The following is a 21463-nucleotide window of genomic DNA, read 5'->3' on the forward strand; positions in this document are numbered from 1 at the left end:
AAGGGGAACGGACCACATCAAAGGGGAACGGACCACATCAAAGGGGAACGGACCACATCAAAGGGGAACGGACCACATCAAAGGGGAACGGACCACATCAAAGGGGAACGGACCACATCAAAGGGGAACGGACCACATCAAAGGGGAACGGACCACATCAAAGGGGAACGGACCACATCAAAGGGGAACGGACCACATCAAAGGGGAACGGACCACATCAAAGTGGAACGGACCACATCAAAGTGGAACGGACCACATCAAAGTGGAACGGACCACATCAAAGTGGAACGGACCGCATCAAAGTGGAACGGACCGCATCAAAGTGGAACGGACCGCATCTAAGTGGAACGGACCACATGTAAGTAGAAAGGACCACATCCAAGTTAAACATGCAGGGGAAACAAAGAGCCTGTAAAAGCCAAACGGTGCAACATTTTTAACTGAATCCAATTGCAAAAGGTGATTTCTAGCATATATGCAATTTAAGGTGGACAACCCCTACACATCTTTATTACACAATGGTACTGGGCATTCATCGAAAAGACTATGTGAACCAAGGTTGGAAACCTCGACCTTACGGGAGATTCTCCTTTGACCGCTACGACTGAGCAGTAGCGATGAGCGAACGTGCTAGGATAAGACGTCATCCTGACCATGTTCGCTCATCGCTACTGGACAGGCATTCCCCCAATTGTAAAAAATTATCTATAGCCTCAAATACATACATTTAAATAAAAAAAAAACTAAAGTTTCCCGGCCTAGAGTGTAACGTGATGGTGAATTTCTAATAATTATGTTTCTGTGATTTGGTTGGGAAAATCTTATGCTACAAAGACCGCACAGGATTAACAGAAACTGATACAATTCCAAAGCAATAATACAAAGATCTGAGTGAGGAAATGAAATGGTACAAGGCAGGTCTGTGTAAGAAGACGGCGACATAAATCTAGACATCTCCAAGGTGACCTACGATATTTCTTAAAGGAATGTATCATCAAATAATGACCCACTGTTTAAATCAGGGTTTTATGTTAAAAGTGTTTTTCTTTTTAAATGCTGCCAATGTTCTATTTTATTAGAATATTTAAAAACATCTTCGGATTTTCAGTGTCCACAAGGGGCTATTCTAGACTTAAAGGCTCTGCTTCATCATTGCTGTTTCTCTGCTTTTCTGGAATAACTTACTCCTTTTTTTTGTGGCTTTTAGTGTTTGCATATTATTTTCTAAATGTTTTGTGCCACTTTTTAAGTCTTCTTTCTTTCTAATTCTTTTTTTTTTTTTTCCCCTCGGCAACTTTGCCTATCTAGATGTTTATTCATATTTAACCAAATGTTGAATTTTTTTGGGTACATCTCACTTCAGTCTCCCCCACGTAGAGTAAGGTTTCTGGTAGAATTTTCAAATTGGCACAATTTTGTTTTTTTAGCATTTAAGCATTTGTGACTTTGGGTGCTTTAAAAAAATGCAAAAAAAAAAAAAAATGTAAAAAAAAAAACAAAACACAAAAACTGATAAGAATAGGGAAAGAGACAATTTTTTTTAATCATTTTGCGCCAAATTCATAAACTGCATGCCTCATTTTGAAGAACTTGGGACAAAAGAAACCTCAGCGTGTACAAAAGACAAAGAGAGAAAAGTTATTTTTGACAAGTCACAAATGATGAATCGTTTCCTGTTTTTCAGGAAATTTACATGTACGTTGGCAGCATCGAACAGACTGTTTATTTTTTACTGAAGCACCTAATCAGTGTGTTCAAAGGTCATTGTGAAGGGAGAGGGAGGTGGTGAGCTGTGATATCAGCTATTGCGATTGGTGGATCCTGTTTTTCATCAGCTGTGTATAGAGGTGGAACCTGTCATTGTAATCCTGACTCTGAAGATAAGGAGCCTGCTGAAAACTCTTATGGAAAAAAAACATGAACAAAAACATTGCAATTTTCTTTTTTAAGCACAAAAACCTGTATAAAATCAGACATTTTCTGATGATAACACTATGGGCTGGTATTGATCTCCTACTGAATCCCATCATGCTATATTTACACATTTTAAGTACATCTCTGCTAAAACCAAATATTATTCGCAAAAAGCATAAATCATGTGGCGGACTAGAAGGAGTGCAACATGCTAAGAGTTAATCCTCGGCAATGTCTCAGTGCTTCCAGTCCCCCATCACTTGCAGATGCCGGAAAGCCTCCCCCGCTGCATGAATCACATTGCCTGTTACTCACATGAAGCAGCAGCACCGCACCTAGGAAGCTCTGGCCCTGACAATAGCCAATATCCTCGTCGTATAAAGAGTACGCCTGCAAGAGAAAGCGAAGAATGCAGAGGTCCGAGTGATCAGCACAAAGGGATCCACAAGAATTTATTTCTGGCAGATGAATGACTCTAACAATTGTCATCCTGCGGGTCTTCACTTATTTTCTTCCACCTGTCGTCTCCCCGTATAACACACGCAAGGCGCACCACGCAATGCTCAGGTTTTGCACAATTTTATCTTATTTTGACGAGATCGGAGCAAAGACTGTAAATCATTCATTTTATTTTTAAACGACTACATCAGCTAACGTAGGACTGTATGGCTCATAGCACATATAATTAGTAGCTTTAATAATTTAGAAGGCAAACATTTGGCAAATACAAATGTATAGGGACACAGCTGTTAAAGGGAATGTCCGGGACTTTAAGATTGATGGCCCATTCTTAGGATAGGTTATCAATGTCTGATCGGAGGGGGTGCGGCACCCGGCACACCCCACGGATCAGCTGCACAGCTCCGTTGACTCTATAGTGGCCGCGGCCGGGTACTGCACATACACCTCCTAATTAAATCAATAGGGGGTGGATGAGCAGTACCTGGCTGCGGCCATTATTCTGTCGATTGAGCTGTACTGTACTTCTCGGCAAATGAACAGTTCTGGCTGGCGCCGATACCTGTAACAGCTGATCGGCGGGGGTGCAGTGTGTGGCACCCCAACCAGAGATGGATGACCCATCCTAAGGATAGGTTATCAATGTTAAAGTCCACAATAGCTCCTTTAATCATTACATTCAGTTTTTTATTTTGTCCCATTGACCCCCAGTGTATAACATACAGCTCCTCAACCCTCGGGTGTGAGAAGCTGTATGTCATACACCGGAGGGATCTCTCGCCCCCGCTGTACAACATCCGGGTCCCTCACCGTTTCGTCTGCCATTACTAACATGTGAGAGAACGGCTGGTGGTAAAAAGATCACTGATACCAGCAGGGTTATTACACGAGCCACCAGGGCAAAAATGGGGCAGGAGGAGACAAGTGCTAGCCTGGAATAGAGCTGGAGTGACAGAGGTTTCAACTCTTCAGCTTCATTTGCACATCAATTCAAATGCCGATTTCTCGGGAACAGAGGAGCTGATCATGTAAAAGTATGGCTGGACTTGTCTGTGAAAGAGCCACATGCGCAAATAAATAGTTGGGGTGGTGAATTCCTGCTGACAGATTCCCTTTAAGAGTGGGTCACCACTTTAAGCAGCTACTGTAGATCAGTACCAGCTATATATATTCTTTTTAAATGAAATGTACATTACTAATTCACAGAAATGTCCACTGGAGCAGAGTCACAGAAAATGTTCCCTGTAATCTATATTTCCCGTTATCCTTCTTATGTGATACTTTTGTTGTTAAACACATCCTTAGACCAGGACGCCCACACGTCTGTTAGTGCCGCGTACTCAGCAGTGAGCATCTGATGTAAAAAATGCTATCATGAGGACCCGTTCCCCGGAGTGTTGTAGATGGATAATGGAGATATGCCAAGGTAAGCTGGAGATTACAATGGAAACTTAATCAATCAAGTGACAAATGTCCAGTAAGTCTCACTCAAGATGCAAAAATCCCAGGGTCATCGGTAAAGTCAGTGCAGGCGATCAAACGACCTTGGACAAAAGTTCCCAAAAGTAACATCTCACCTTACAGATCTTGTAGAGAGAATCTTGCCCGTCCCCTTCCGTGTCCTTGAAGTAATCGTGTGCAGGGAACGTGCGGTGGATGTCTCTTTTGATGACGCTCTCTTGGGCCGAATCCTGGTAAGACAACACAAGGCGCAGCTGTTACCGTCTCTGATCTGCACAAGCCTGCATGATAAATCCAGCAATACTCAGTGGTCCTTGATGAATTATCTCATACCCAGTGAAGCAAGAGAAGGGAAGACAAGCGACACCTTCATTGAGCGGTCTCTGCTCCGTCTTATAGAAATGTCACATTTTATGGACTGGAACGATTTAGTTGTAATTTGACTTTAACCCAAACACAAGTCTCTTAACTTCTAAAATATCGACTATTCTACAAATACTACAGACACTTTTACAAGGAAAGATGATCGGTAGAACAAACGTCCATAGCCAGGCTCATACCCGATCATCGCTCGTGTAAACCGGCCTACTGATCAACCATTTGATGGCTGGTTGCATGTTTGATACAGGGCTAAAAATCATCCAATCATCCACTGGATGCGCTGCCGTTAACACTGCAAACACCGGGACAAAGGATCGATACGGTTTGCAGAGTTCCGACAAATGCGCCATGTAGATGGAGTTACGCGTGCGCCGATCAGATTGCTCTGGCCAGGTCCTTTATTTGCAAAAATACATTTTTTTCATTCATTTGAGAAGCGTTTTCCAAAAACTTGTGAACACAATTCGAGACTTCCTGGCACAATATGGCAACAAAGTTCTGATGTACGGTACCATCTTACATTGTGTCGTTTAAGATTTAGGCTAGAAATTAAAAAGAATCCGACAACACCAGGTTTTTGCTACCCCTTTTGAGATCAGCAGGATGTAGGGGCAGAGACCTTGATTCCAGAGATGTGTCACTTACCGGGCTGCTTTCTGTAGTTTTGACGCAATCACCGTTTTCTCTGCTGCAGATCTTTCAGTTTTCTGAATGCTGAACTTCACCCACACCACCGACTGGCAGCTTTCTGTGTACTCTGTGCACAATCAGAAAGCTGCCAATCAGCTCTGGGGGCATGGGTGGACTACCTGGCAGCAGGTTTAATAGTCCTCTAGTGATCATCTACTTGTAATGTGAATTTATAAAAAGTACACTATGCAGCCCAGTGTATGACCCGTCGCTGGAATCAGGGTCTCTGTCCCTACATTATGTTGCTCTCAGATTAGGCAGCAAAAACCTGGTGACCGGTTCCATTTAAGAGCATATGTATGTTGTGAGCTCCTATGCTCCCCCTAGTGGAGGCTGCAAGCAGTCAGCATTTATTGAATTTGGAGGTTTGTATAAGTAAAATGATGCTCCTAGTAAAAAAAAAATTACATGTTTAATGGGATTTTTCTATCTCTTTATAAGCATTTGTGGTCTGACTTATGAGCACTTAACAATCCTGGGAAAGAAAGAAGCAAAACTGGTGCAACATTGTGCCCTGTTCTAACTTTTCTTTGCCCAGTGGCTACCGACCAAATTGCTGGGCCAGTCCTATTTTCATTTTAGGACTATCCTACAGTTCCACGCACAGCCGGGAGGTCGGGCAAAATACTGTAAAGAAAATTCTTTTCATCTCCAGATTTGGGGGGTTCCCTGATGTCGGACCCCCACTGATCGTAATCTAACGGTATATGCTACTGGATAAAGATGCTGAACCTTTATAAACGGGCTGTCTCCGCTTTGGAGAACCCATTTTTCAAACCATTAAGAAATTTAAAGTTCAGGACATTTTTAGGATTCTCATTCATCAGGCAGAGCAAAGAGTGGCTATGAGGTATCATCCCTTAACCCCACACATCTGCGCACAACACCAACAAGTAGATTACATTTAACGAGAGCCGTGTAATGCTTCACTTCCCCTGCGGGGGCGCTGCAGTAGAAAAGAACACTCGCTACCAGTGTTCCCAGAAAAAAAAAAAAAAAAGGTATTGCCAAGTTTAAAACCCCATAAAAAAAAATTGTCATAATATAAAATATATCTTAAAGGCATTGACAAGAATATAAAAACAAACCATAAAATGTATAAACCGCCATGATGTCAATAATAATAGTGAAGACATAATCAGTCTGTCTGTACTGCATTAACTATGCAAAACCTGACACGTTAACAGCAGAAAATGCCCTGAGGCAAAAGTATTAAATAGAAAAAAATAAAATAAATAAAGCTATGAGAAACAGCAACAACATAAAATTATAAATGATTTCTGGTCTTGGAAATGTGGGATTTACAGTTATGAGGCTCACAAAAAAATACAAAATGAATAAACCTAATAAAAATTTCCTATATAATGAACGCTAAAACTAGATTATTGGACTGCGAGCGCAAAAGAAAAAAAAAATGCAGAAAATAAAAATGTATAATAAAAAAAAAAAGACTTATTGGAAATATGGAGCGATTTGGAACATCACAATTGAATCAGATGAGACCTAAATTTCTGTCATTTTCAGGCTGAAAGTGCTTCACGTTGATCCACTGACATATTGTTTCCTCTTTACAGTTTCGTCTGCTGGCTTCAGACCTAGTTCCCTGTAGAAGGTGTCAATTACTTGTGCTAAGGAGCGTCACGCTTGTTCTCGGCAGCACATTGTTCTGAAGGAGCGAGCTGTCTGCCTTAGTACTTGTCAGAGCAAACGTGTGGGAAAGCAAGGAAAAAAAATAAAATAAATGAAATGGCCCTGTCTAACGGCTCCCAAAATGATTCCGTCTGCTAAGGCAGACTTATGTCACTTCCAGAGAGGGCTGCTGCTAACAAACAGACAATCACATGTGTTGCGGCTGTTGATCAGCCTCGAGTCATGAAGCCGTGGGGACTTGACACCAGAGCATGCTCAGATAACACCTAACACCTCACCCAAGCATGTTCGCTCATCACTAGGCAGAGTCTGACCACAGGGACCGCCACTACACACAAGATTTGGGTTTTCTGTCGATGGAGTGATATTGTACATGTGCTGTACCGCTTTGCTTTTTAGCGGTCATAATTTTTTATTTTATCACCAACATGCCTGTATGAGGCTCTGTTTTATGGATGAGAAATAGTATTTCTTTAGTACCTCTTTGAGGTACATATAAATCACTGTGTAATTTCTAAAAAAATAAATAAAATATCTTTAAACATAAATATTGGGAAAAAAAAGGTTTATATTTGTTACTGTTATGTTTCACACCAAATAAATTTACTGTGTAGATACCTAATATGTGAAATATTTGTTCTATTTCTTACAGATTTTCCAATTCTTCCTTTTTTCATATTTTGCAAGATATGTATGTATATACTGTATATACACGGTATAATATACGGTAGATATAGTTTTTTTTTTTTACATAATTTGTTCCCCAAATCTTCAAATATCTAAGAGGAACATTTTTTATGTTATTGATATTTTTCATCCACTGTAACTGGGGCATCATTAGAAGCCCCAGTTACAGGGAAAAACAGCCAACTAGATTGACATTTCTTTGACACTGCTAATCACTCACTGATCAGATAAATAATTTCCAGGTCCGACAGAACAATCAGTGGTGCCGATGCTTTTGTACACCACATAGGGCCCATTGAGCACTATGTAGCTGGCAAAATAGAACACAGAAGCGGTAATAAAGTACTTCTGCCTTCAGTACGTCTATAAAATTATGAGTATACCACAAGGACCTATTATTTTAGCCCATTACTTTGAATACATTTTAAAAGCAGATTGCGTTTGCCATGATGAGGAGCAATCATGAATTTGTATTTTCAGATCACATATCTAGATGAAAGATGTTCTGCAGAAGCATAATAGTAGACAATTTTTAATGAACCTATTTAGAAAGTTGCTTATAATTGTATTCCCATCTCCAATATCCTATCCCAATATGTAGTACATGTAATAACCAAAAATATTAGCAAATACCTCCAATTAGAAATGTAGCATAGGTCTTCTGATTAAATATGTTGCTTACCCCATGTGCAGGGCGTTGCAGTAGCTTAGGTATCCATGGTTATGACCACTAACAGCTAATTAACTGTCACTATATGAGTGGTAGCAACCATGGGTATCCACTGTAAGCTAGTGCAATGCACTGCACATGGGATAAGAGACATAGCGAATCAGAAGAACTATACTATATTTATAATTGGAGGTAATTGCTAATATTATTATTACACCTATTACGTATTGGGATAGGATCTTAGAGATTGGAATACCCCTTTAACTTTGCATGTAAAAGCAAATAATAAAAAGTGTGTGTGAAGTTTTACATAGCCTTTAAAGAGCTTTAATTTTCTAAAGGTTCAGGATTCCGGCTCTCCATGAGGATACAATAGTATTAGAGTTCTATAGGAAATATGACCGTTCACATTGCTAATTCAATTGTGAACAATGGCCAAAAAATAAATATGATGGTGATGGATGCAGCCAATATCAGATGCCAGGAGCTGCGACGGAGACAAAGCCGTGGAACGGGTAAGGTTGAGTAGAGCGCAATTTTTAAAATTATTCTTATAACAAATTGCCTGGGGTCTTAAGTTTTCTGAACTCGGACAAACCTTTTAATCAATAAAACCACACTGACGGTAACTGGCATGATTCCTCACCACAACCTTCATGCTGCTCCCTTGGTCCAGGATATTTAAGGACAATTTATTTTTCTAATGGAGCTAAAAGTCATTTCTGCAATTGGGTGTCTTTAGAAATGTTGCTCGTTTGCCTCCTATGGTCGCTGTGTTACACTGACCACCTTCTGGATGCAGAATGAGTTACCGGGGTCGGCCATATTATCGTTATTATATCAGATGTGTTGGGGACTATATAGGTATGGCCGGTTCTCCTCTGGCTCTGGTTAGTGCAGCTTTCTTCAGAGACTTCACCGATCTCCGGTCCATACAATGGCGTCTGGTGGAGCGGCGTGTGACTGGACCTGTCCATCAGACTTGTCGAATTGAAAACCTTACATGAGAAAACTACTTATCTGTTGGATGTGACTGATGGACTGGACGGGAAATGCCCACGAGGCCAATCATGGGTTGGGCTAGGTCAAGATGGTTCTGAAACAGAAAAGGACTAGAGACCAGCGGGGACCAGGGAAGGGCTGGAATGGAAACTGCAGGGGATCAGTGAGGAAGAGGATCTCTATCTTTTTTGTATTAATCTGATGGACAACCCCCATTAAATGGCTTAATTGATTACAGTAAATATGATTGATATTCAGATCCTTTAAATCCCTACGCTCCTTCCTTTTTATTACGTCTTTCTCAATTTTTTGTTTCTTCCAACACAATTATGTTATAAAGATGCAAAGAGACTTGAAGAGCTCCTACCCTGGTGGCCTCCACGCTACATTTCCCACCAGCTAACCTGCCAATGTTCAGAGGACAGTCTCGTATAATTAGAGGGTCAGAGGGGCCGTTCTCCTGGTTGGGGGACCTGCTGACTTCTCATTTACACGTTGGGCATCACGCTGAGTCTTTGGGAATCCATCCATCATAGAACATTCATATTTCATAAGCAGATTCCTCCAGGGGCAGCTCTCACACCATCATCTATACACATGACGAAGATCAGCAAAAATAGAGAATTATTATTTTTCTCTTTTTCACTTTACCAATTAGGTTTAGGTAATTTTTTTTTTTTTTTTTTACACTTGGGCCATTTTCACACATCTAACCTTCACACATGTAACATTCTAACAAGTACAGGCCACGATATCTGGACCCGTCAAAGGTTTACTAATGTGAACTCAACAGCCTCCTAGGATACTGAGTATAGGTCGGGAGGTCCGGACATCCTGGTCCGAACTCGGTCTGTGAATGTTAGACGTGTGGAAGTCACTTCACCCCTTCATTAATGCACACGATGACGGACAGTGTCATCAAATAATGACAGCGGTCAACATCACATGGATAAGGGAGATAAACAAAAAACTTTTTTGTTTAGTTTGTTTTTTTTTTGTGGAAAGGTGCACAAAAAAAAAAGTTGATGACAATGGGGAACCTAATTCTGCAAGGAATCTCCTCAGTGATCAGCTGGTCTCTGCAGACAAACCTGGCAACAAGTGTTCAATTCCTGTACAGCGCTCCTACAGGGCAAATTAAGTATTGCACAGGCAGCCTAAACGTTTTCACACAACATACTCTCAAGATGTAAAAAAAAAAAAAAAGTAATAGTTACCCCTTACGTTCCTATTTTAAAGCTTCCCTCTGCCGGTCTCTGTATCCACCTTACTTACAGTGATGACAGGTTGGTCAACTCAGTGGGGTGGACATGTATCCTGCGTTACCAATCATTTACTGCAGCAATGACACATTGGTCATCGCTGCGGCCAGTGATTGACTGCAGCGGTTACATAGCAGGATGGAACCAGTGGAGGACGGAAGCATTAGGTGATTGATGTGGCAAACAATATCATTTTACAGTTTTCTGAGAATATTTTAGGTGGGCAGGCAATAGACAAGTGAGAAATGATTTTTATAACAGGCCTGTGATTTTAGATGACTGTCCTGAAATTAGGACCCTCTTTTACCAGCTAAGAATTCCCTGTACAGTAGATAAATTCACTAAACTAAGCAATACCTTAAAAGGAACGCTCGGAGCAAAAGTGATAATCTGGGTTATGCCAAGTGCAGGTCACAGGAGGTGAAGAATCACACAGGAATTCGAGGAACACACACAAAAAACATTCTTGCACCACCTTATGATCCGCACTACTTATAAAACTTTCTTTTAACCAGGGTATTCCTATAATGTTTTGGGTTTTCTTTTTACTTATCCAAAAATGAGAATGCAAGAAACACAATCGTGTATCAGTGCATAGAAAAGACAACAAAACATTATGAACGTGGTCTACTGATCCTACAGAGGGACAACAAATTGTACGAAATGGGCAATTCTCAACAGGGTTTATTTTTATACTTTTTCTATCAGGTCTTCAGAGACGGCAGAAATCCAAAATTTCTAAGGAGACTATAAATAGTGGAGAATGTATCAGAACTATCAAAGACACTGAAAAAGAAAGTTTGCCAATTTGTATTTCTGGCAGGAAAAAAAAAAAAAAAAAAAAAAAGAGCACGTTGTCCCATGACGTATGGTGCTGTTATTTAAAGCGTAACTACACTTTTACAAAACTTAGAGACATATCAGAAGTTTTGTTTGGTGGGGGTCCAGGATCAGAAACCCATCTGTTTGATAAAAATAAGGCAGAGATACATGGCCGAGCACAGCTCTCCTCCGACACAAGAGAAGGACTCCAGGAATGATCTATTGAGTCTGTCTCCAGTATTGGAAAAGAGCAGCGCTCAGTTGAGCAGTTCTGCGCGTCTTCAATATGTCAGGACCATAGTAGCCTACGAACACTATCTGTGTACAGGAAGATAATGGTCCCAATGTAAGTGCCAATGTGCAAAGTGGAGTGAGCATGGCCTCACTTTGCTCAATATTTTTCTTCTTTTTCCATCTCTTGGGAATTAGGGTGCTTTCACATTGCGTTTAGTTACAGGCTCGGTGGCCCCGTCCATGTGTCCACCTCCAATAGGAGTACACGCCTGAAAATGATGTAGGTCAGAGCACGTTCGCTGTCGGCATCATTATAATCTATTGCTCCATCTGCACATATGCCCAAATCCCATATTGTGAGGAGTTCTGACATAAGCCCCTAGGGGGCCACTGAATGGATTCCTAAACGCAATGTGAAAGCAGAAGCAAACAAGGTCAGAAGACCGGTCAGGTTAAATGCCAAGGAACACAGTTAAGAAGATCACCTTGCAAACAGCTGGCACCTAATGTACCTTATTGTGGTGCCACAGGGAGATTGCAAAATGAACCTAATGCTCTGACAGCTGTTTTTTTTTTAATCTAAAGATAGAATTTTAAGAAAAAGAGAAATCATGTGCCCGCATGAAAGGCTGCAGCAGAAGATCCGGTGGTAGGGCAAGAGAGCTGAAAAGGAGACCGGGATGTTGGGCACCTCAGGTGGTTTAGGATACGGTATCGATAACCCAAAAAAACACACACCTTTTCAATTCTTGGCTATTAAGTTCACTTACTTACCTTTAGAAACATTTTTGGGTAGAAGATATAAAACAGAGCATTGAGGTCAATATACAAAAGCTAAATGTAGGTAAAGTGCACAAGTAGTAATCAATCGCATGGAGATCAAAGCACCGAGCGCCAATGTGGAAGATGTGGGTAAGGGTATGTGACCACAACGCCTTTTCTAGGTGGGCAAACCCGACAAATTATTCAAAGAAGACACTTCATAAAACGCTGTAGTTTTTCCCTAAATCGAGTTTTAGCTGTTTTTTTTCTTAGCTTTTTTTTTTTCTTTTTTAACATTTTTACAAGTTTCTTTTTTTTTTAAAGTTTTCCTAACATTTTTGTAGCGTCTTTTTTTTACAGGCCTTTGGCAGACATTTTATTTTTACTCCATTCAACAATAAAGAAGCCACTAATGTTTTTTTTCCCCATGTAAAAATGCTGGCCAAAAGCCCAAAAAGGAGCCCAAATATCTTCCCATTGATATGTATTATAAAGTACAGTGTCTTCAGAATGGAAAATGCTTGAAGAATGATCCAGCCACTTGTTTTAAACGCTTGTCGTCTTTGGATGAACTAAACAAAAGACCACATGAAAACAGCAAGTCGTTTTTATATAGAAATTAATTTGTTCAGTCTTCTGAGCGTTTAGCCGGCGCTTTTTCAGGCGGGTTGGGGAGTAAAATCCACCTGAAAAAGATGTGGTTTGTAAGAATTGCAGAAATCTGGTAATCATCACGTTACGTTCAGCTTGTAGTAAGGATTTGGATAGTCTGCGGTTTCATGATTTTCTATTTGTAAGCTCCGTGGCTCTCTCGTAGAGGAAATGTTTGGAATGACACAAAGTGTCGGAATGTGATGGTGTCATCGGGAATGACAGGCAGTAGACCGATGCTCTTCGGATACTTGTGCGCAACGTGAGATACCTAAAAGACCTTTAGCATCCTATGAGAAGGTGAAAGACGTGTCGATAGATGCGCGATAACATTCACGTCTGGTGGCAGACCTCGGTGGCCACGCTAATTAAAATTCCGTGTGCCCAAGTTGCCATGGCAGCAGCGCGTCTCCGAACAATACCTCTCGGCAGCAGCGGAGGGAATGCACCCGGCTGATGTGTGTATTTCCACCAGAATAAAAAGGAAAAAAAATAATATGGCTAAAGCTTTCCTAATGCAAACAATGGAGGACAATTCTGAGATCTGTACTGATGAGTACTTGCATCCAAGATGGGAAAAAATAAATAAAGAAATAAAAGATTTAAATCAGGCCAGGCATTGGCACAGTGGTTCGGCAGAAGCTGGCGGCGGGCACCTCGTAGGCATTTTCTTGGATTCGTAAAACATTAAGGTTTTTTTTTCCCTCTGACTAAGCAAAGTCTGCAGCCACTTCAGATTCTGGCTGGGGCAGCACTGGCAGGAAAATAGTTAATGGCAGCAGCCTCTTGATAAAGGAGCTGCCAAGCTTGGCGGCAGCTAAAAATAGGCGCGAGTTTGCCATCTGCTTTTCTATTCCTGAGCTGGCAGCAGCTTCACGCTCCGCCGGTGCCAGCCCCCCTGCTGCTAGCTATCCGGCGGCAACAGCAAATAATAGAGTGAGCTGAGGATAATAAGGTGTTTGTCCGAAAGTGCGGCAGATCCGATTAATCGACCCTTTTAACTGTTCAAAGCTAAGTGACAATGAATGAACGCAGCCGGGTTATGTTTTCATAGTATAATATGGTCCGTCGTATATATAATATGGGGATAAAAAGGTGGAATAACTAGAATTAGGAATTATGTCACCAACCACCAGTGACAAGACCACTGCAGTCGATGATTGGCTGCAGGGTCAAGAGAAGCCAATCTGAGGTTAGGTTACTGGTGGTTGGTGACATCACTTGTCTCGACCCCAGAAGGGACCACTGGAGCCGAACATGTATGCTTATTTTTTTATCCACCAGAGACCCCGTTTAACCTCCATACTGTTAACTATACATTGGAGACGCGTTAAATGACGACCGATCGGCAACATGTTTGAGGGTCATTTAGAAAACCATGAAGACATTTCGACAGGACGACGGCCCCTTCTGGCGTGCACAGGACGATCGGTAATGGATCGCCTGCCAGCGATGGTCCTATTTACTGCTGAGAACAATGTATCCGTTACTCATTTCCGATAGTTGTGCACCTTTGATGTCCCCATACACACATTAGATGAAAGCCGAACGGTTCCGCCAATCAAAAGTCCAACGCTTCATCCTTTTGCTTTCATAGGAGATAAGACGGGGAAAGAGGAATCAAAAACCTTCTCCCCTGTGTCCACTGACAACACATGAACCCTCGGCCAACAGCTTTCATATGTGTGGCCAGCTTTAACATAACTAGCTGACAACTTACACATAGCTTTTAGTTGTCAGAAATGCAAATCAGCAAAGTTACATTATAGTGGATTCTATTTCCTTGTACTGCACTATAATTAATGACTGTTCATGCCAGCCGCACACGGATATCATCATGCTATACAGAATTTATCCAAGCAGTATATCGAAAGCAGTAAAATATCATTGCTTCAATTCCTGAGGGTCAAACATAAAGGCATGGCATGCAAACCGCAAGCTAGACGATGGCCGTTTTGCGTTACTGCACTCTTGCTCAGGTCTCTCCACGAGGCACAGCACGCCACGAGTCCAGAGGAAGCTTTCAGTACACCAAAACGGCCATGGCCAAGCTTGTGGTCTGCGTTCCATGCCCATTTGTTTTTTGTTTGTGCATGGAATAAGTTATATTTTCCTCCGATGTCTGCCGCTTCCTTTATTATGAGACTTGTGTTGAGCTTAATCCCCATAATTGTTAACTGCTGTCAGTCGTCGGCTGCAGAAAATCCAAAATCGCTCCTTTTTTTTGTAGTTGCACGTTGCGTTGCAGAATTGAAGCAGAGCTGCTATAGAATTGAAGCAGAGCTGCTATAGAATTGAAACAGATGTCAAAGCGGGGAAATCCGTAGTGAAAATCTGCAGCGTAATTTGACATGCTGTGAATTGGAAATCTTCAGTGGCGGTCACCCTTCAGTGTGCATTTATTTCTGCATTGTGTGGATGGGATTTCATAGCATTTGTCCTCAATGTCGGTGATGCAATACACTATGATTTATCTGCAAGTCTGCAGCGGAAAATTACCTGCAAGCTAATCCATGGGTACATCCCCTTTGGACGTACCCTGATACCTGTAAAGAAGTGATACCATTTTACAACTAGACTGTATTCCACCCTACAGCCACTACATGATCTGGAAGGGGACGTCCAGGATTCTATCCATAGAATAAATGGGGGTCTGACCCCACATCCCGACCCAATAGCTATCTGCAAGTCCCAATGCAGTAGGATCTACACAACACACATAGTGGGAATAGCGCCGCTCCATGACTTCTGTTTTTCAGGATACTGTAGCTCCTATTAAAGTGATTGGGAACTGAGCTGCAGTATCCGAGAACGGCCATTATAAAGTGCATGAAGAGATGCTATTCTGGCTCCGTGCACATTTGTCCGGAGCTGCAAACGATTGAATATTGGGGCTTCTAGAAGTTGGGCCCCACAAGTCTGACATCAATCATCAATATAGAAGTTAAACTAAAATTTTATAGTGTTCCTTCGTAGTAAAATGTAATCACATACTACATAGAAATGCAGTCCCTTTTAATTCTAAATTTTACACTTTTATTTTTTTCAGTCTACCATTTAAACAAAGTATTTTTCACCCACTCTTGTATTAAACTATTTTTTTTTTTTTTTTTTTATAAGTCATCCCCCACTAAGTGACTCAGAGAATCAGTACTGATCGTCTCAAAAGTCACAGAAAATCAGAACTGCATGGAAACGTACATTACATCTCTGGGGGTGGATAGAAACTCCGAACAATCAAGTCTTAATTCCCAGTAAATAGTGTTCAAACTGATTTAGGATGGATGGATGGTCTACATACCGAGGAGGGTGGACTGATATGGAGCCGCCTTTCACAGTGGCGTCGTTAGGTTATAGTCAACGTTCTCACGTTGCTACAGCCAAAAAAAGGCTGCACTCGTTGGCAAAGGGAATGGGCCACGAAAACTAAATCAAGTTAAATAAACTTGTAAGACTTATTAGGTACATATAATTGAATGTTTTCTGGGAGGAATACATCGGGAAATAAAGGACGGACATGACCAAAAAATTAACGGCCAACATAGGAAAGGTTCCCTGCTAGAATCCCTGCTAGGCAAATAAGCGTTGCCGTATTTGCTTGACTTTCTTTTTTCTACTATTGAAGTCAAAGGCTAAAAAAAAAAAGTTTAAAAGAAATAAAAAAGGGGTCATGCAGGTATTAGGTGTAACAACTCTGCCGGCATCACTGCAAGACTTCCCATCCCCCACACACCAAATTACTCACTGCTCCAGGCCATGCTGTGTGCCTCTTGCTTCCTGCCTGCTCTCTGCATGCTTCCTGGCTGTGTGCATAGGGGGGCGGCGCCGGCACTCTCTGGTTTTAATGGAATCAGTGTGCACCTGCCTAATGTGTCCCCGGCCAATTACCAAGAGGCCTCAAGAATTTAGGGCAGCTCCACCCAGTGGAAGCTGACTGAGCAACGCCTTCACTCAGCTAGTGTTTTGCTACTGAGTTGCCAGGTCCTGTCCTATGTTTCGTCTTCTCTGGAGGCTTGATTCCTAGCTTTGCCTTGTACCTGTCTGTCTGCCCTCCAAGAGACAGAATATCCTGGTCTCTGTGTCCTTGTTCCTAGCCTTGCCTTGTACCTGTCCTTCTGCCCTCCAGGAGGCAGAATATCCTGGTCTCTGTGCTATTGCTCCTGACCTTTTCTCTTACTTGTCCTTGCCACCCTCCAGGAGGCAGAATATCCTGGTTCCTGTGTCTTTGCTCCTGTACCTTCTCTCGTACCGTTACCTTGTCGGAACTCAGTCCTACCTCTGTCTCCTTGTCTGTGGCTCCTTTCCCTGCGGTCTTTTCTTGTGTCCTCTACGTCTGCCTGTGCTCCGCATTCTTGCGGCACTGCCTGTGTTCCTCAATCCGGTGGTTCTGCTTTGTTCTGCTTATGCAGAACCTCTTGCTGCTAACTGCAGCTCCTCTCCACAGCCTTGCGGTTTTTCTCCAGTGTGAACAGGTCCAAAACTGTTCCTTCATACCCATCTACATTCGTTGTAATTTTTTCAATAGTCAGACACTTTTCTCTCTATGAAACTTAGACTAGCTGTCGTTTTATTTTTTTATTTCCTAAATCAATAGTACAAATGAAAATAAGAAACTTTGTAACATACATTATCATAGAAATCTGCTTCTTTCCCTCCTGGACTTATTTCCCATTATTGAGATAGGAGATGACAGTTGGTGCTCATAAGATTCTATGGGAGGGGAAAAAGCTAGAGGCTGACACAAACATTCTAGGGAGGAGCGGAACACACGGACATTCGATGTAGGGGCTAGAGGCAGACACAGGCTTTCTAAAGAGGCGCTAGAGGCAGGTAGACAGACATTCTAGGGAGGAGCTAAAGGCAGACAGACATTTTAGGAAGGAGCTAGAGGCAGACATTCTATGGAGAAGCTAGAGGCAGACACACTCTAGGGAGGAGCGGAACACACAGACATTCGATGTAGGGGCTAGAGGCAGACACAGACATTCTAAAGAGGAGCTAGAGGCAGACACAGACATTCTAGGGAGGAGCTAGAGGCAGACACAGACATTCTAAAATGGAGCTAGAGGCAGACACAGACATTCTAGGGAGGAGCTAGAGGCAGACAGACATTTTAGGGAGGAGCTAGAGGCAGACAGACATTCTATGGAGGAGCTAGAGGCAGACAGACATTTTAGGGAGGAGCTAGAGACAGATACAGATATTCTACTGCAAGTTCTCCTAAAACATCAGTTACACTTATTTTTATTTTTTTTACCATAGATTTGAAGTGTAAGTTTCAAGAGAACTTGCAGCAGGATGTCCGTGTCTTCCACTCGTCCCTCTTCATAGACTATTATGAGCAGCAACCGTCATCTCCTCTCTCAGTAAATGGAAAGTCTTGAAATCTGTTTTCAGTTAATAATCTTGAAACTGTGAGTAAAAAAAAAAAACATCCAGGAGGAGAAAGAAGAAAATTTCTCTGGTAAGATATATTACAAAGGTGCTTATTATGTGTATTATTAATTTAGGAAAACAAAAATATTAAAATGATGGCTTCTCTTTAAGGCTACACTTCTGATCACCAACCAGTAATGGTCAAATAGTGACAATACTGTAATGTGATGTCAATGTTTTCTAGAGGAAACAAAAAAATCTGAGACACTGCAACATGTAAGAAAAAAAAAGAGACAAGATGTCTGTGAGTCGTCCAATACTAAGGTTTAGACGACTTGGAGCATGAGGATTATACTTCAGACATCTACCAAGGGAGCGTACATGTCATTTACCCCTGTGGCTCCCACTACTCCATATAGGTAGTAACGCGTTCATACATGCTGTTTGCTTCGGTTGCTAATTGAATTAGCTCTTTCACCAGGGACATCATTTCTCCAGAAGCCAGAAGTGGCAACCATGACTGTCTGGCCTACATCCAGCTGTGTTAAGAGCAGGACAACTCGACAGATTTTCGACTTGAATGGCATCGTTCCAGAAACATCAAATAGAAAGGAGTACAAAAATAGTGGATTTAAATCTGACGGCATCGCTATCAACCACGCCGTTCTGTGTATGACAAACTTTCATCAAAATCAGAATAAGACCATATGCGCACATTGAGTATTTGGTGAGTTTTTTACCTCACTATTTGTAAGCCAAAACCAGGAGTGGGTGAAAAATACAGAAGGGTGACGTGTTTCCATTATACTTTTCCTCTGATTGTTCAACCCTGGTTTTGGCTTACAAATACTGAGGTAAATAAACTGACCAAATACAGAATGTGTGAACGTGGCCTAACAATTCAGAAGAGCCGGTAAGAGTCACACAAAATACCATCCATTCACAACTGGTTATATTGGGCTTTTTTTCATCATTTGACCCCAGCTCTTGAAGATACTCTTAAGGCCGCCATACATATTAAGTTGTCCCTATCCGCGGATAGTGCTAAAAGTCTAAAGTCCATGGGGGCTTCCTCATGATGATGTCGAGGGAGAGAAGTGTCCGACCTGTTGTATTTCCAATCCTTTTATTTTCTTCTAAGAAGCTTCCAGAAGAATCAGGCAGTAGCTCTCGTATAAAAAACCCAGGAATGCATGGTTGAGCCCGGCGATCTGGTGAATGGGAAGTCAGAAAAGATGGCTGTTAGCCAACCATTAGACAATTCGACCAACAGCTGTCTAATGTGTCTGGCGTTAGACAGCATGCAAATGTTATGGCTCCGTATAAGCTCCGACTTGTATGAACCAGTCTAGGGTGCCTTACTGTACCTCTGCATCCCTCCACCATCGCACGGAGAAACACACACACAGAAGTTTTTTCTCTTGCATTTACAGGATTTGACCAAAAGGGTATCTTAATGGGGTCATCAATGACCAAGATATTGAGATCGGCAACGTCAGATTGGTTGAGGTGCCAAACGTCGGGCCCCTTATATTGATGGTCTATCTTAAGAATAAGTCAGCAATTTCTTAGTCCTGGACAACTCCTTTAATTACGTAAGTAGAAGCATTTCTTCTAGGGCAGAATATCTTCAAAATTATGGAGTTAAACATATGTCCATGTGCCTGCCGCTGCAAGTCGTAAAATGACTTTCTGGATACAGTCTCTGACCGCAAAACATCTGTCACTGCTATCTGTAGGAGACGCCCGTGAATGAAATAACCCATTTTGAGCACTTCAAGGACAACACTTCGTCAGTCAGACATGTCACATTGGTGAGGCAGCTGGGACTCACAGATACGGAGAATGTGCGAGTCCTGGAGCAAATTGTTAACCAAACCGCGTGGCCACATCTCCACTGAAATCCGATAGGAAGTATGGAAACCTACAGGTGCTACGGCTCCAAGGTTGAATGCAAGAAGACGTCAAGGTCCGGCAGAACGGTGTGTGCGCAGGGGACGTACCTATAGGGTCACAAATCCTCTGGGTACTGGAATATTCTCCCATAAAAGCAATGAATACCTCTTTACAAAGGTAATGGGATGTAATCTGTTGGAACAAAGGTGTATTAGGTCTTCATACAAATTTTATAGAGCTGTGTGAATAAACCCTTAAACATAATAAGTCCAATATCTGGTTGCACGGTTGCATTTGCCGCTGATATTTCAAGTCCTGACCCTATACCAGAACAGAAATGAAAATTAAATCTGTAAACCTCCAGCATCTGGAAATAAAAAGCACAAGTTTGCTGTGTCGCAGTCTGGAATAAATGTGCGCCGAGCGTTGTTATTTCTCTCTCACTGATTCAATTACCTGATTCCAATTCCAGTCCTCTGGGTGATTTCTCTCCCACAGGCTCCACTGCCAAGTCTTCCTACACTCAGTCTATCTGGCTCCGTCTTATATATCCTTGTCCTTATCTCTTCAAATAGGCACATAAACTATTGTTCACCGAAGCCCGCAATCGAGCATATTGATCCAGTGTTTGTGCGCTGCCTCCTTCCCGTTTGGCCATACAGTAACACGCGTGTTGGACGGTCCGTTCCATACGCTGAATGAAAGCCCCTGATCACAAAACTCTCAAGTCCATTTCGGCATTCCGATTAGGTATTGTATATATAGATTTCTGGCCTCTAACAGCCGATGCAGAGTCAAAATAATACATTTGTATGTTACTTACCCTGTATGAGTCCTGTGCTGCCTTTCCGCTGCTGCTGCTCTGGTGTTTGTTAACTGGCTGCAGCGGTTTCATCATGACAGCGCACATCACCTCTGCAGCCAATTACTGAGTACAGCCGTTGAGGTCAGTGATTGGTTTCAGGTGACCTGGCTATTCCCACTAGGTTCACATTCCGTCAGCTCTGAGCCCTGTGTTTCCCCACCGGTCCAGGGCAGCCATTACACCACAACACAATTATATTGGTGTCACAGGACTAAAGGGAAACACAGGGTTTAGAGGGGACAGAGGGCAAAGGTGCAGCAGGTTGTATATCTCTCTCTCTATATATAATATTTTTTCTTTATTGCAGTGCAGCAGTTGGTGGGGCATTTAAAAGGGGATGTCCATTAGTGGGCCTAATGTCACATGTGAATAAGTGCAAAATCTCTTTTCTTCCAGCTCAAAGTCTGCTTTTGGAATGGAACTAGCCACCTTCTGTTCCAAGAAGACACTTTGGGCAGGGTGAAAGGATATTTGTTTACATGGCTGCATAGCATGATGTTCCTTAGTATATTTTATTCATAGATCGCAGGATCACTTTGTGCTGCTCAGGGGTGCAGTTTCCTAGTGTGCTGCTTGGGGGTGGTTTGCCCCGCTGTGCTGCTCAGGGGCGGGGTTTCCCAGTGTGCTGCTCAGGGGTGGAGTTTCCCAGTGTGCTCCTAAGGTGACGCTATAGGAAGCAGT

The 21463-nt window shown here is 42.1% G+C and overlaps 1 protein-coding gene across 5 annotated transcripts in view; it reads right to left on the bottom strand.

The window, feature by feature from the left end:
• The window catches only part of RABGAP1L (RAB GTPase activating protein 1 like), a 336048-nt gene that overhangs the window by 143036 nt on the left and 171549 nt on the right, over window positions 1–21463 (bottom strand). For all 5 annotated transcript variants that reach the window (XM_073563613.1, XM_073563612.1, XM_073563615.1 and 2 more), the window contains 2 exons: window positions 3951–4064; window positions 2230–2304 (listed from right to left, as the gene is read on the bottom strand). In XM_073563613.1, coding sequence (XP_073419714.1) covers window positions 2230–2304; window positions 3951–4064 — 189 coding nt within the window. The remainder of the gene's footprint in view (window positions 1–2229; window positions 2305–3950; window positions 4065–21463) is intronic.

The sequence above is a fragment of the Dendrobates tinctorius genome, unplaced genomic scaffold (assembly GCF_039654945.1).
Source record: "Dendrobates tinctorius isolate UK_male_01 unplaced genomic scaffold, ASM3965494v1 ptg000396l, whole genome shotgun sequence".
Taxonomy (NCBI): domain Eukaryota; kingdom Metazoa; phylum Chordata; class Amphibia; order Anura; family Dendrobatidae; genus Dendrobates; species Dendrobates tinctorius.